We start from the raw sequence: 14,139 nt of genomic DNA, 5'->3' as shown, positions 1-14,139 counted from the left end.
AAGAATTTTAAATTAAAAAAACCAAACCGGTTATGCTGATGTGGCAAGAAAGAGAATCTAAAAACGCCTCCTACAAGAAACGTTTTCAAGTGACGAGGGATGGAAATGCCAACACTTCTTGTAGGAGGCGATTTCAACTTCTTTTTCTAAAATCAACCTATTCCCCTAAATTAGAAAAAAATCAGCCTAATTTGCTAACTTCGTTTAAAAATGGTACATATGCCTAATTTTCCCAAAATTCTACAGGTAAAAAGAGCTGCAATTAAGACAAAAACCAAAGCCAATAGGGTCCCACTGATTTGTGGGCTTGTCATGTTTTAAGTACAAACAAGCGCACCTCAAATAGCCAGAAAAACCAAAAACCCAGCCCAGCGGAGCCAATAAAACGGCGCCGCTTTCTCAGAGATATCGTCAAAACACGCGCTACCTTTCACGCGCGTAAGTGAGCATCGTAAAAGATATAAAAACGCTGCGTTGAATCCTCGGTTCTCTCATCTTCTTTGTTTTCTCTTCCTCCTTTTATCTCGAGAAATCCCTTCGTTTATTTTTTCTCTCTCTTAAACCCCCAAACAGGAAAACACAAACACACAGAAGCTACCTTCCTAGAATTTTCAAAATAAATATTCGTCATCTCGCGCGTGTCCCTCACTCGCTGTCCTCCTTTCGAAATTTTCTCCATTGTTATTGAAATTAAAATTTTAGCGATTATTTTTTCTTCACTCGATCCCCATTCCCACTTTAAATCCTTCCTTTTAAGTTGAAGAAGATAACACTGAAACCTCCAAAACGCGTCGTTTTGCTCCTGAAAAGAATCTCATGCATTGAAGGTAATCTTTCTTATATTCCACTTCTTGTTTTTCTATATTTTTTCCTTGTTATTTTTTTTTCAAAATTCTATTTATTTTAGTTATTTTGGCTGCAAGTTCTTTGTGCGTGCATCGCACTGAATGTCGAACTTGGTAGTTTTTTTTTTGTTTGTTTTTTAGTTAAGAATTTATTGTTATTGATTGTTAGCAGTGGAAATCTTTTGAATTTAGGGTTTTTGATCTGTTCTTGTTGTTGCAGGCCTTTGCATTGTGGATTTCCAAATGCACTGTAGAGATTTTCGTGTTTCCGGTGACTGCCCGTCCGGTTAATCCACCTGGTACGCTCTGAAGGTATTTTTGTGAATTTTAAATGTTTATGCTTTGATATTGAACGAATTTGAAGTGAATTCCTAAATTGAGGTATCTATTGAGAGAAGCTGAAAGTCACTTTGCTGTTATATTTTGTATATGTTCAACGTGGGGTTTGGAGGGTTTTCGCGTTTGTGCTGAGATCTTAGGTTTTTCCTCTTGTAGATTTTTTACAGTAGTTTTGCGTTGGACTGAAAGGATGGTTTGGTTATAAATGTCATTGCGGTTTTGTTTTTGATGTATTGTTTCCATGTGTGAATAAGGTTGAACTTATCGCATGTTATTCTGTTGATTTTATTATTCTAATGTGCAGGTTATATGGCTCTCCAGAAATATGTTCCCTCCACTGATTCTCCTTCTGTTAGGATGAAGCCATTGAGTTTTTCCACTAAGGTGCGAGCTCAATTTGCGGATGGAGAGACAGATGATTCTAAGAAGCGTAACATAGATGTTGATCTCAGGGAAGTTTACTTTTTGATTATGCATTTCCTTTCAACTGGCCCTTGTAAAAGAACATGTGGACAGTTTTGGAATGAATTGCTTGAAAATCAACTTCTACCTAGAAGGTATCATGCTTGGTATTCAAGGAAAGGGGAAGATAGTGGTCATGAAAATGATGATGGCTTGTCATTCCCTTTAAGTTATGCTCAGTTGGTGGAGAGGTATGATATCAGCTTTTAGTTTTGTATAAGGTGATCATAAGATGTCTATTGAATAGCTGGCAATGTGTATGGTGTTTCAAATGACAAAGGCAACTTATTTTATAACTAAGTAGCAACAGACACTTTATGAGTTTCATGCAGCATTTTATGAAAAAGTTTGACTTGTTTCTTGTGCCATTTATGCTTGTGTAGGAATCCTCACATTGAAAAAGATCACTTGATAAAGCTTTTGAAGCAGTTGTTATTAACTGCACCCTCCCAATCCAAAGACAAAAGTGCAAGACACACTCCAAATGCTGCTGATGTCCCCACTCTTTTAGGAACGGGGCCCTTTTCTCTTTTGAGCTGTAGGTGGCTTTTTTTCAGCCATGAAACATATTCCTTTGCGCTTTAAACTTGGAACTATATTAGAACAAAAATATCAGATGAAGTTCTCATTATTTTTTGGTTTTTGAGATACTACTTCAATGGATTATAAAAGAACTTCTCTTGCCCATTCTTCCAATTTTCTTTTCAGGACTTTTATTCTGCCTCAAATTTTAAGTTATTCTTAAATTTGATTTTCATCTTCTCTCAGATGATGACAACAAAGGAAAAAGTGAAGCCAAACGTCCTCCTGTTCATATGCGTTGGCCTCATATGCATGCAGATCAGGTTCGTGGGTTGGGTTTAAGGGAAATTGGGGGTGGTTTCACAAGACATCATCGGTCCCCATCTATACGCGCAGCATGTTATGCCATTGCAAAACCATCAACTATGGTGCAGAAGATGCAAAATATCAAGAGGTTGCGAGGGCACCGGAATGCTGTCTATTGTGGTATATCTTTGTCTTCATATTTGCAGTTTGAGCCATGCATAATTCTTTATTGCTGAGTAACCTTCATACACTGTGCTTCAGATTTGGTGTTAATTAGGCTATTTGTTTGTCATAAATTAAGCATGCATGCTTGTCAACCCATCCTCCCCCCCCCCCCCAAAAAAATATATATATATATATAGGCACACTTGCAGAGAAGGTATTATGTTGATAGACTTGTGAGCTCATTAAAGATTCCTTGTCTATTTTTTTATGGGTTCTAGCTTTTCTGTGGTCTCTCCTGCTTTTCTTTCTGTATTTGAACGTTTTGAGCATTTACCACTTTTACTCAAAAGCTCCAACTTGACAAGATTTTTCTTGGCATCATGAAGTTGAGTTTGTTTTCTTTTTACTGTATACAAATCGCAGCAATATTTGATCGATCTGGGAGGTATGTCATTACTGGTTCTGATGACCGTCTTGTGAAAATCTGGTCTATGGAGACTGCATATTGCTTAGCTAGCTGCCGTGGACATGAAGTGAGTTTCATGAGCTATAATGCACTTCTTGCAAATTTTAGTTTTTATTTATTTTCCTATCTGTGGTTTCTTTTAATTACACGTTACATTATTTCTATTTGGATGAAAGGGTGACATAACTGACCTGGCTGTCAGTTCCAATAATTTTATGGTGGCGTCTGCTTCGAATGACTGCATTATTCGTGTTGTAAGCTTTCCTGCATCTTACTGATTCTTGTTTCTCTTCCTGCTCAAGAATATGATATTTTTATTCAATGATTGTTATTTTGTTTCCTGCTTGCCGACAGTGGCACTTGCCAGATGGGCAACCAATTTCAGTTCTGCGAGGACATACCGGAGCTGTTACTGCCATTGCTTTTAGCCCTAGGCCAGGCTCTGTATATCAGCTTCTATCGTAAGACTAATTCCTAATTGTCAAAACTGCCAAATTCTGTCATCTTGTCCCCCTCACCTAGAAATTAAGTAAATAGTAGTTGGCCCTACAATGTCATATAATACAAGTTGAAATTGCCAACTATGGCTCCCCCAAAAAAAAAAAAATCTCAACTGAGGGGTACAGAAGATACTTGCTAATAATTTTAGTTTTATAGGTATTACCCGCATGGTTTATTTCTCCTTACTGATTTTGGTGATTATATGATTGTTTTTTGGTATTACCCTAAATCTTTAAGTCCTTCACTCTGTGGTTGATATTATATTGATGTTAGCTTTTGGTACATAGTTTCTGTTTGCTTTGAAATTAAAATGTAGGGTTTCCTGACACTATGCAGGTCATCTGATGATGGGACATGTAGGATATGGGATGCTAGGAATGCCGAAATCCGTCCTCGGATATACGTTCCAAAGCCTTCAGATTCTTTAGCTGGTTTGTTACCTTTGTATCCGTAACTTTAATGCTTCTGATGGACGGATTTTACATAGCAATACTAAAATGGTTGCAGGAAAGAACAGCAGTTCATCTTCAACTTCTGTGCAACAGAGCCATCAAATTTTTTGTTGTGCGTTCAATGCTAATGGAACTGTCTTTGTCACTGGTAGCTCAGACACTTTAGCTAGGGTATGAGTTCCTATTCCAAGATTTTGTCCTGCTTTACCATCTCTTTTATTTTTGTACTAGTTTAGGTGTAGAATGTCATATTCTCGATCATTTGCAGGTGTGGGTTGCTTGTAAACCCAACACAGATGATTCTGATCAACCAAATCATGAGATTGACGTGTTATCTGGACATGAGAATGATGTAAATTATGTGCAATTCAGGTCTGTTTATCATACTCTATTGCTCAGTAATTTTATTAATAGAATTGTATTTTCAATTTATGTTACTGCCTTAAATTGCAGTGGTTGTTCTGTTTCATCAAGATATTCTACAGCAGACAGCTTGAAGGAAGAGAGTGTTCCAAAATTTAGAAACTCCTGGTGGGCATTTTCTTCAAGTCTTGTATTTTCTTTCTTTGTTTCCTCTTTTTTTTGGAGAGGGGGTGTTCCAATCCTCCCTTCTTTGAGAACCCTCTAGCTTAACGGGTGTTCTAAGGGACTTCTTAGCTTCCACTTTTTAATTAGACGTTACAGTTGAAGAAGAATATAACTGCTTATTTTGTTGTCTGATGTGGTGCACAATATGTTCCAGGTTTTCTCAGGACAACATTGTTACCTGTTCCCGTGATGGCAGTGCAATTATTTGGGTTCCAAAATCTCGTAGATCACACGTAACTATAAACAGTTCCACTTTTCACTGCTTTTTTCCAAGGCCTTCATCATTTAAGTTTATGATTTCAACCATGCTTGTCTATTTAGGAACAACTATTTTTGTTACTTGGTTCAGGGTAAAGTGGGTCGCTGGTGTAAACATTATCATCTTAAAGTTCCACCCCCACCATTGCCTCCACAACCGCCAAGAGGGGGTCCACGCCAGAGAATTCTTCCAACTCCTCGTGGTGTAAATATGATAATCTGGAGCCTAGATAACCGCTTTGTCCTTGCTGCTATCATGGGTATTTATTTTTCACCTGCTCTTTTAAGATTGCTATTTTTAACTTCATTGAGCATTTAGACAATACAATTGTAATGACTCGAGTTTGACTGAAGAATGTTGTTCTCATTTTGACATGCGTATCTATTTTTTACCTTATCCCTTTCAAAATTTAATGCAACACCCTCTCCCCTCCCTAAAAGAATAGAAAATGTTAAAAGGTGGAACTCTCACATATAGCTGGACTTAAAACTTCCTGTAATCACCCTGATGATATGTCAAACATAACCTGACTTTGGTGCTTCATTTATTTAATGCTTGTAGCTCATTTCATTGTTTATGCATCTGTAAAGATCTTTATTGTTGAATGGTTGACTCAGACCTTCCTTTCCCTGACTCTTATTATGTCTATCTGTTGATTGTTATTAGTAGTATTTAGCATATTAAAACTGTCTTAATAGTGTTGGGGCTCTAATTTTCGTTCTGCTAGTCTATGGTTTGGTCACCAGGAAGGTTTATTATTAGTTCAATCAAATTTAACAAAAGTTTAAGAAATCAACATGGGTGCTTCTAAAACATTTAATTGAGTAAAACTTTGTCTCAGTTTAGGCTGTATTTGATGCTAAGCTACTCTAACTATTCAGTTTCATCATTGTAATGTGTAATGCATTCTTTTGCAAAATTGGTTATACACCCAATTGGGAAATTTTAAAGGTTATCTGGACTAGGATTGAACATTTTTGTGATCTTTTCTTGGAACCATGCAAGGGCTTAAATAGCTGCAAGTTTTGGCTAAATAACATATTCTCATGATGCAGATTGCAGAATATGTGTATGGAATGCTGCTGATGGCAGCTTGGTACATTCTTTGTCTGGTCATACTGATTCTGTAAGTTATTTACATTTCCAAGCCTCAACTCTTCTCTCTTCTTTAGAGTAGAATAGCATAGTCTTCAATTTGTTCAAATCTACTATATTTATTGGGTTAGCATGCCTTCAAATCAACTCATGTGGATTTCCATTTTAGCTGGTGTATGTTGTCTGGGTGATATGTTAGCTGGATAACTATCTTCTATTTGAAAAGCCTAATTGCATCCCTTGTATTGTTTATTTAAGCACTTGACATCATTTTTTTGCATGTTTCTGATATTTCAATGGAGCACCCTTATTGACATTTGCGCCTTATTTCTGACCTGTGATGTTGTTTTGATTGCTTTCCTGCTTTTAGCCTTCTGTTTTCTTGCAAAGAAACAGGAAATAAGTTAATCATCATTTTTTACTCTCAGCTTTAAATCATGCACTGTTGGCTATTCAATCTGCTTATTCATGTATGATGGTGTTATTTCGGGTAGGGTTCACATGGAAGTTAGTGGAAAGGGGGAAGAATGGAATTTTGCCAGTTAATAGCCAAGTTTCATAACTAGCTTATGTTTTTATAACAACCAGATAAAAAAGACTTCTGAAATTTTACAATTAGTAGGCTTGGGGATAGGGTCCAAATTGTATAAACTAAAGACAATTTGAGAACCTTATTAACTAACTAAACCCAAAACGAGACATACTGGACCACAACTATTGAACATTCAAGTAAGAGCGTAAAATGCCATATGCCCCCTGGACATAAGAACTCAGTTACTGATATGTTTTTGTACTAAGATTTGAACCACCAAGGGCATTTTGCCTTGGAGCAAAGGAAAGTTTTTCTTGATAAAGAAATCATGATCTATTTGTCTTTCAAAGAGGACGAAGTTTATTGGTGTACCACAATGAAGTGATTTTTAATGAGTTTGACTATCTTCTGTTCTGCGTTTACTTTATGATTTCCAATGTGAATGCTTGTGATTTGAGGGTGTCTAAAAATGGATGCCAAGTTGTTTCATGGTTATATCTGACTATTTTACTCATTTATTTAAGACATATGTTTTGGATGTTCATCCTTTCAACCCACGGATAGCTATGAGTGCAGGCTATGATGGAAGAACCATTGTCTGGGATGTGAGTTTCGAGCTCCTTATTTCTATGTGAAGTATCTTTGGATCTCTGTTAATTGACGTGTTTTCATATTCTTTTGGCTGTAGATATGGGAAGGCACACCAATTCGAATATATGAAATTGCTCGTTTCAAGTTGGTTGATGGGAAGTTTTCATCGTAAGTTTACTAAGAGAAAGCTTGATTAGAACCCTTTTTATTGTGTCAATTCCCCTATTAAAAATTAAATTGCATTGTCCATCTTATCAAGCATGCTTTAGATACATGTTATTTTGTTTGACAGGATATACATAGTATGCCTTTTCAAAGCAATCCTGACAAGCGGAACCTTACCCTTTGTTTCCTTCTTCCCCTCACCCTACCCTTCCTCTCTATCCCTTCTTCCACTATGGTGTTCCCAATCTTAAGCTTAGAAATTTTTTGATGCGTATGACCTTTTAAGTGTTATCATTTAGGTCGATTGCAAGCATGATCTTTTCCTCTCATTTAAAATACCTTGGAATCTTTATGAAAAGTCTGTCTTCCTGTGTTTTATATTGCTGCAAACTTAAAGTTCCTATCATGTTACACTTCACTGTATCTGTAAAATAGGGATGGGACATCCATTATACTTTCAGATGATGTTGGTCAATTATACATACTAAATACAGGCCAAGGGGAATCTCAGAAGGACGCCAAATATGATCAGGTACCTCGTATTTTAACTAGTGTTTTCATCTAGTTTTATTCAGAGTCAAAACTAAGTTCTATATAACTCATAATGATACTTACTATATGTGCACTTCATCTACAGTTCTTTCTTGGTGATTATCGACCTCTTATCCATGACACCTCTGGGAATTCACTTGATCTGGTTGGTTGCCATTATTTGAACTTCTATTTTTGCTACTTTTCCTTAATATGGTCTGCTTACATTTATAGAACTGAGAAGTTGACTTAATGGTTCTCTATTAGCATCATCTTCTTAAAACTTAAATTTTACCCTGCCTGCTGCTTGATACAGTCAGTGTTCATGCGTCATTTTTACTGGGAATAATTTATTCTTCTTTCTTCAGTCTTTACCCCAAATGACCTTGTTTTTCTTATTCCAGCTTGTCATTTGAATGGGTCTTACATACAACTTGTTTCTTTAGAAAGAGAAGAGGGAGAAGCATATCAAAGTTTATTGTTAAAAATGTATCATAGCTTATTGCCATCAATGATTTTTGACTTCGTTCCTAGACATTTTGGTCTAGCAGATTTACATCTTTACTCCTTGTTGAAGCATATTTTTTCTTCGCCTCAAATATATCATCTCTAGTTATGTGTGGATGCTCATATCCCATCCCTAATATTTTGCACATCATAGCTGAAGCTAATAACTGAGTTTTCAGATAATTAAAATGCTTTCATTGCACTCCCAACAAGTGTTGGGTGAAATGATAAGGCACATTGCTCTCCCAAGGGGAGGGCCTGGGTTTGAACCTTGGAGATGACATTGTTGGAACGGGTAGCCACAAACCCTAAAAGAATTAATCTCTATGGACCGTAAAATGGAAATGGAGGATACCTTGGTTCCACCAAAAAAAAAAAAAAAATACTTCACATTTTCTTCACTGAAATTCTGATGATTTGACATTGTAATTCAGGAAACTCAGCTTACTACATATAGACGGAATATGCAAGATCTTCTTTGTGACTCAGGTTTAACTCTACTCATACTCGTCCCAAATGATTGGTTCATTTAATTCCTTTTACCACCCTCCCGGTTAATTTATTCTCGTAATTGCTTGGGTTGGAAAACTTTAGGGATGATTCCATACACAGAACCCTATCAGACCATGTACCAGAAAAGGCGATTAGGTGCTTTAGGCTTGGAGTGGAAACCTGGTGCTTTGAACCTTTTTGTGGGGCCGAACTTCAGTCTAGACCAGGATTACCAAATCCCGCCCTTGGCAGATTTAGATGCAATTGCTGCTCCTCTGCCAGCATTCTTAGATGCCATGGATTGGGAGCCAGAAATTGAAGTGCAAAGTGATGATAATGATTCAGAGTATAATGTCATAGAGGAGTACTCTACAGGAGGGGAGCAAGGAAGTTTAGGTTCTCTCTCTGGTGATCCTGAGTGCAGTACGGATGACAGTGAGATTGATGATACTCATAAAGATGCCCGTCGTCGATCAAAAAGGAAAAAACCGAAGGCTGATGTAAGTTTAATATCCTTTTCATTACTATATTTAATGTTTTTAGAGGCTCTTGGTTGACTTGAATTTTCCTCCACTTCAGAGTGAGTTTATGACATCTTCCGGTAGGCGTGTTAAAAGAAGGAATTTGGATGAATGCGATGGCAACTCCTTAAGTAATGGCCCTAATAGGAAATCAAGAAATGGACGAAAAACTTTACGGAGAAAGTCTTCTACTTCAAAAACTTCCTCAAAATCATCAAGACCTCGAAGAGCTGCTGCACGCAATGCTTTACACTTCTTTTCTAAAATAACTGGAACATCAACTGATGGGGAAGATGAATATGACTCTGAAGGTGATTCTTCTGAGAGTGAATCTATGATACAAGATTCATATGTTGAGAGTGATGAATCTGATAGAGATTTGCCAAATGAACAAATCAAACTTTCAAAAGGAAAAGAAGTCTTCTTTGGTGAGTCTGAGGATGTTGCTAAAGCTAATGCACTTCCTGAATCTCATAATGCTGGGAACAGGAAGAGATTGGTCCTTAAATTGCCTGGCCGGTATCCAAATAAGCTTGTGCCACCTGAAAGACGGGAAAATTCTGCAAGTTTTTCACGCAAAGCTTCTGAAGGAAGCATAAAACATATAAGCTCATTGGATATGGGGTGTTCTTCTGTTGATGCAAACAATAGCATGATAGGTGGACTAAGGGGGCAATCAGACAAGATTGAAGATCATTTAGATCTGACTGAAGCTTACAAAGATGGGGGGCATAGGGCAATTAAGTGGGGAGGAGTTAAGGCTCGTACTTCCAAACGTCTGAGATTCGGTGAACTTGTGTCATCAGATGTGTATGCTGGGTCTACACGATGTCTTCGTGACCACAAAGAAAATAATGTCAATGGATATGTAGGACCAGAAAAGGCTTGTGCTACTGTATCCCCGAGCACAGATATCCAAACTTGCAAGGAGGATATGAATGGTAAGGTGACAATACCGGAGAACCTTGGGAATGAAAGAGAAGTTTTGGATGATCCTGATAATGCTGAGGACCCCTCAAGTCCTAGTGAACATATAAAATATCCTGAATCACCAAAATCGGTCAACAGATCAGCTGAGGATATGCCTATCTCATCTTTTAATCAGAATGGACAGCCTTCTGAGGTAAAAGAGGGCAATATGCCTATTTCAACTAAGTTAAGGTTTTTCTCCAAAAGGACCACAATTGACGATGAAAGTCCTGGGCTGAAAATGAAAATTTCAAGAGGTCATATGAATGGTGGATATGATGCATTAAATGATAGCACCTCAGAGAGGGCAAAAGGCCTAGTTTCAGAGGTACCCTTAGTTGATGGATCCAATGATATCTGTTCAGATAACGAAGGTGATGGGTTGCGAGATTCGGATGCTCAAATTGATAGAATTCCCATGTCAACTCCTCTTGTCTCTGGGGGGTTACAACCAGATTCAAAAAAGATGTATGATGTTGTTTATCGAAGATCAAAGACACAGAGGGATAGGTCCAATTTAGAAAGCGGCTGTGCCATTGTAGAAAGCACTGCAAATGTATCTAACCATAATAGTAGTATGATAGGAGATCTCCATGAAGGTTCAACAAATGGGACTCATAACAAACTATCCAGCAGGTTGAAAGGGCATGTACTTCATTCAGAAGATGTACATAGAAGCACCCAGGATGGTTCTACAAATGGGTCTCAACTTCCTAGCAAGGAATGGGGATCAAGTTCAAGGATGGCAGTTGGATCGAGGTCTACTAGAAACAGGAGAAGTAATTACTATTTCCATGACACTAGTCCAATACGGAAACCCAATCAATCAACAAGAAGAGGATCATGGTTAATGTTGACAACACATGAGGAAGGGTCTCGCTATATTCCCCAACTAGGTGATGAAATTGTATACTTGAGACAGGTAAAGATAAAATACTAATTATTTTTATCCATTCCTGTTATCTAAGTTCTGTACTCCATTTTTGATGGTTGGTATTGGTATATGCAAAATTTTTCTGTTTAGTAGCTTCTATTCTTTCAGGGGCATCAAGAATATGCAGCTCATATTGGCTTGAAGGAAGCAGGACCATGGACTTCATCAAAAGGAGGGAGCATGTTAAGGGCAGTGGAATTTTGTAGAGTTGAAGGGCTTGAATATTCCACTTCTCCAGGGTCTGGGGAGAGTTGCTGCAAAATGACTCTTAAATTTACAGACCCTTCTTCCAGCATGTTCGATAGAGCATTTAACTTGACACTGCCTGATATGACTGGTTTCCCTGACTTCCTTGTAGAAAGAACTCGCTTTGATACTGCTATCGATAGAAATTGGAGCTGCAGGGATAAGTGCAAAGTCTGGTGGAAAGATGCGAGTGGGGACGATGGAAGTTGGTGGGATGGCCGGATTGTGGCTGTGAAGCCCAAATCTTATGAATTTCCCGATAGTCCATGGGAAAGGTACACTGTTCAGTACCGGAGTGAGCCCAAGGAACCACAACTTCACAGTCCATGGGAGCTCTTTGATGCGGATACTCAGTGGGAGCAGCCTCATATTGATAGTAATATCAGAGATAATCTACTTTCAGCCTTTGCCAAATTGGAGAAATCTTCTCACAAAGCTCAGGTATCTGGCAAAATATGAGTCTTAAAATCTTTTTCCTGAACTTTTAGTAATTAATGCGAAGTACGGGATTAGTTTCCAAGCTTGAACTTAATTAGATCTACCAAATTGCTTATCACTCAAGCTTAAGTTCGAGTGACACTGTTGCAGTAGGTTAAATTTATTGGAAGCTTTAGCATTAAATTCTTGTTAATTTTTGCTTTAAATTATTTCAGGATCAATACGCAGTAAATAAATTGAAGCAAGTTTCACAGAAGTCTAATTTTACAAACAGGTAAATAATTTTTAAAGAGTCATGTTTTACATGCTTATATGGATGTTCAATCTGAAGTTTTTAATACGTGTCAGCATTTATATACATCCTGCATTCCTGCTTCATAATTTTACACCATGTTTGGTAGGAAGGAAAATGAATGGAAGGGAAAAAGATGAGGAAAGGGGAAGTTATGTTTCCTTTGTTATGTTTGGTACAAAGGATGAAAAATAGAGAAATGTTAGTGCTAAAGTTGTTAAAAACATTGCTTGTTCAAGTGGAAATTTCCATCCACACACTTTCCTTCCTCATTTCCACCCGCCAAACTCGGTGTTAGTGAGTACTCTCTGGCTTTTGGTTTTAAAACGCGACTGAATGTTGGAAATGACTCTATTTTGGCAGGTACCCTGTGCCATTATCTTTCGATATTATCCAGTCTAGGTTGGAGAACAACTATTATCGAAGTTTAGAAGCAGTGCAGCACGATATCCAGGTAATGTTGTTGAATGCGGAGTCTTACTTCGGGAGAAATGCAGAGCTCTTATCTAAACTCAGACGCCTATCCGACTTTTTTATGCGGACATTGTCGTCTTTGCAGCCGCCGTAGATAGATCTTATAGTGAAGACCCATCTTTGTAGATAAATTAGAATTTTTGCTTTTTCATTTTCAATTTTCTTTTCCATTGTCTCTTAAATCCAGTTTTTGTTATTGATTTATACTTTGAGATTCTTTCGAGAGAGAAAGATATCAGGGAATGGTGGGTGTGTGGAAAATTATCCACCAAAAAGGTTCATTATTGTTTTAGACCATTTTATATTGAGAACAAAATTTGAAAAAGAATATATTCTCAAAATGAAAAACGTATTAGCTAGCTTCCTGTTGGAGAATCTTTTGAGCTCCCTATCTTCTTGATGTTTGCTATTTAAAATGTCAAGGTTTATCAACTTTATGATTCGGTATTTTGAGAAATTATAATAATTTAATGAGTATCAAAATATTAAGATGGTATGCTTAGGTTATAATAAGCCATAGAAAAATTTAGAATTTTTTATTTTTAAATGCTTTTAGATTTCATAATTTAAAGTCAATTGTTAGCATTATCAAATTTGTTTTGGTTCATCTTTTCTGAAATTTGATTGCTTTATCACTTTGTGTAGAAATTTATTTTTTATTAGTATAATAATAAATTTAATATTTTGTTATAACTACATCACAAATCCCAACAAATGTCCTCCAGCAGAGCCAATCCCTCAGCAAACCATGTGTCCCTAGCAAGCTTGACTAAGGGTCAGTTCTTTTGGGCGTTTGAAAAGTATTTTTACATATAAAAGTGTTTTTGGGTGAAAGTAATGAAGAACACACTTCATTTGGTAGTAAATTTCTAACTTTTTTGAAGTACTTTTGGCCAGATGAAAAAGCAGAAATTTTTAGCTTTTTTTGCCAAAAAGTACTTTTGGGCTGCTCTTTTACCTTTTTAGCCTCATCTCTTCTCCCATCGCTGGTTATTTGTTCCTCTGCTGGTGCTGGTTCTTTGTTCCTCTGTTGCTTCTTTGTTCCTCTTCTCCACCACCGGTGAGTTTATCTTTTTTTTCGTCTGGATAACTCCATTTTTTTTTCAGATTTCTTTTACTGTTGGTGATGTCTTGGAAAATTAGTACATCAAATTATCCATTGATTTGCTTCCTTGATCTCTAGGTTTAATTCATAGGATGAGTTTTGTTGCCTGAATTTTTAGCTACCTCTTGAGAAAAGGTAAAGAATGAAAACGTTCAACTAGTCAATTGCAAGACGAAATATTAATTAACCGATATTTTTACAAATTCACTGAAGACAAACATATTCACAAACTTAAAAGAAAAACATATAATGAAAAAGCTGGATTTGAGGGGAAGTTTTAAAAGTCAAATCCACTTCAAGGTCGGCTTATTATAGAGATAAGTTGATAAGTTGGCTTGCTAG

The 14,139-nt window shown here is 37.0% G+C and overlaps 1 protein-coding gene across 3 annotated transcripts; it reads left to right on the top strand.

Annotated features, from left to right (window-relative positions):
• Positions 1-504: 504 nt before the first annotated feature.
• LOC105798891 (uncharacterized) lies at positions 505-13,051 on the top strand. 3 transcript variants are annotated; one of them, XM_052621361.1, is made up of 25 exons: positions 505-827; positions 1,066-1,144; positions 1,489-1,837; positions 2,030-2,184; positions 2,415-2,654; positions 3,063-3,172; positions 3,282-3,359; positions 3,460-3,566; positions 3,943-4,037; positions 4,114-4,229; positions 4,327-4,430; positions 4,512-4,589; positions 4,801-4,879; positions 4,996-5,164; positions 5,961-6,031; positions 7,057-7,137; positions 7,221-7,291; positions 7,724-7,820; positions 7,926-7,985; positions 8,761-8,815; positions 8,921-9,318; positions 9,398-11,230; positions 11,336-11,929; positions 12,142-12,200; positions 12,582-13,051. In XM_052621361.1, exons 3-25 carry the CDS (start codon positions 1,494-1,496, stop codon positions 12,784-12,786), a joined length of 5,199 nt encoding a protein of 1,732 aa, XP_052477321.1. In that variant the 5' UTR covers positions 505-827; positions 1,066-1,144; positions 1,489-1,493; the 3' UTR covers positions 12,787-13,051. The 3 variants fall into 3 exon arrangements, with proteins under 3 accessions (XP_052477321.1, XP_012484582.1, XP_052477320.1); XM_012629128.2 differs by having other exon boundaries at positions 1,066-1,157; positions 11,351-11,929; XM_052621360.1 differs by having other exon boundaries at positions 1,066-1,157.
• The last annotated feature ends 1,088 nt before the right edge of the window (positions 13,052-14,139 follow it).

Source organism: Gossypium raimondii, chromosome 9 (genome assembly GCF_025698545.1).
Source record: "Gossypium raimondii isolate GPD5lz chromosome 9, ASM2569854v1, whole genome shotgun sequence".
In the NCBI taxonomy this organism is placed as follows: domain Eukaryota; kingdom Viridiplantae; phylum Streptophyta; class Magnoliopsida; order Malvales; family Malvaceae; genus Gossypium; species Gossypium raimondii.
This window is presented reverse-complemented; position numbering and strand designations above follow the sequence as displayed.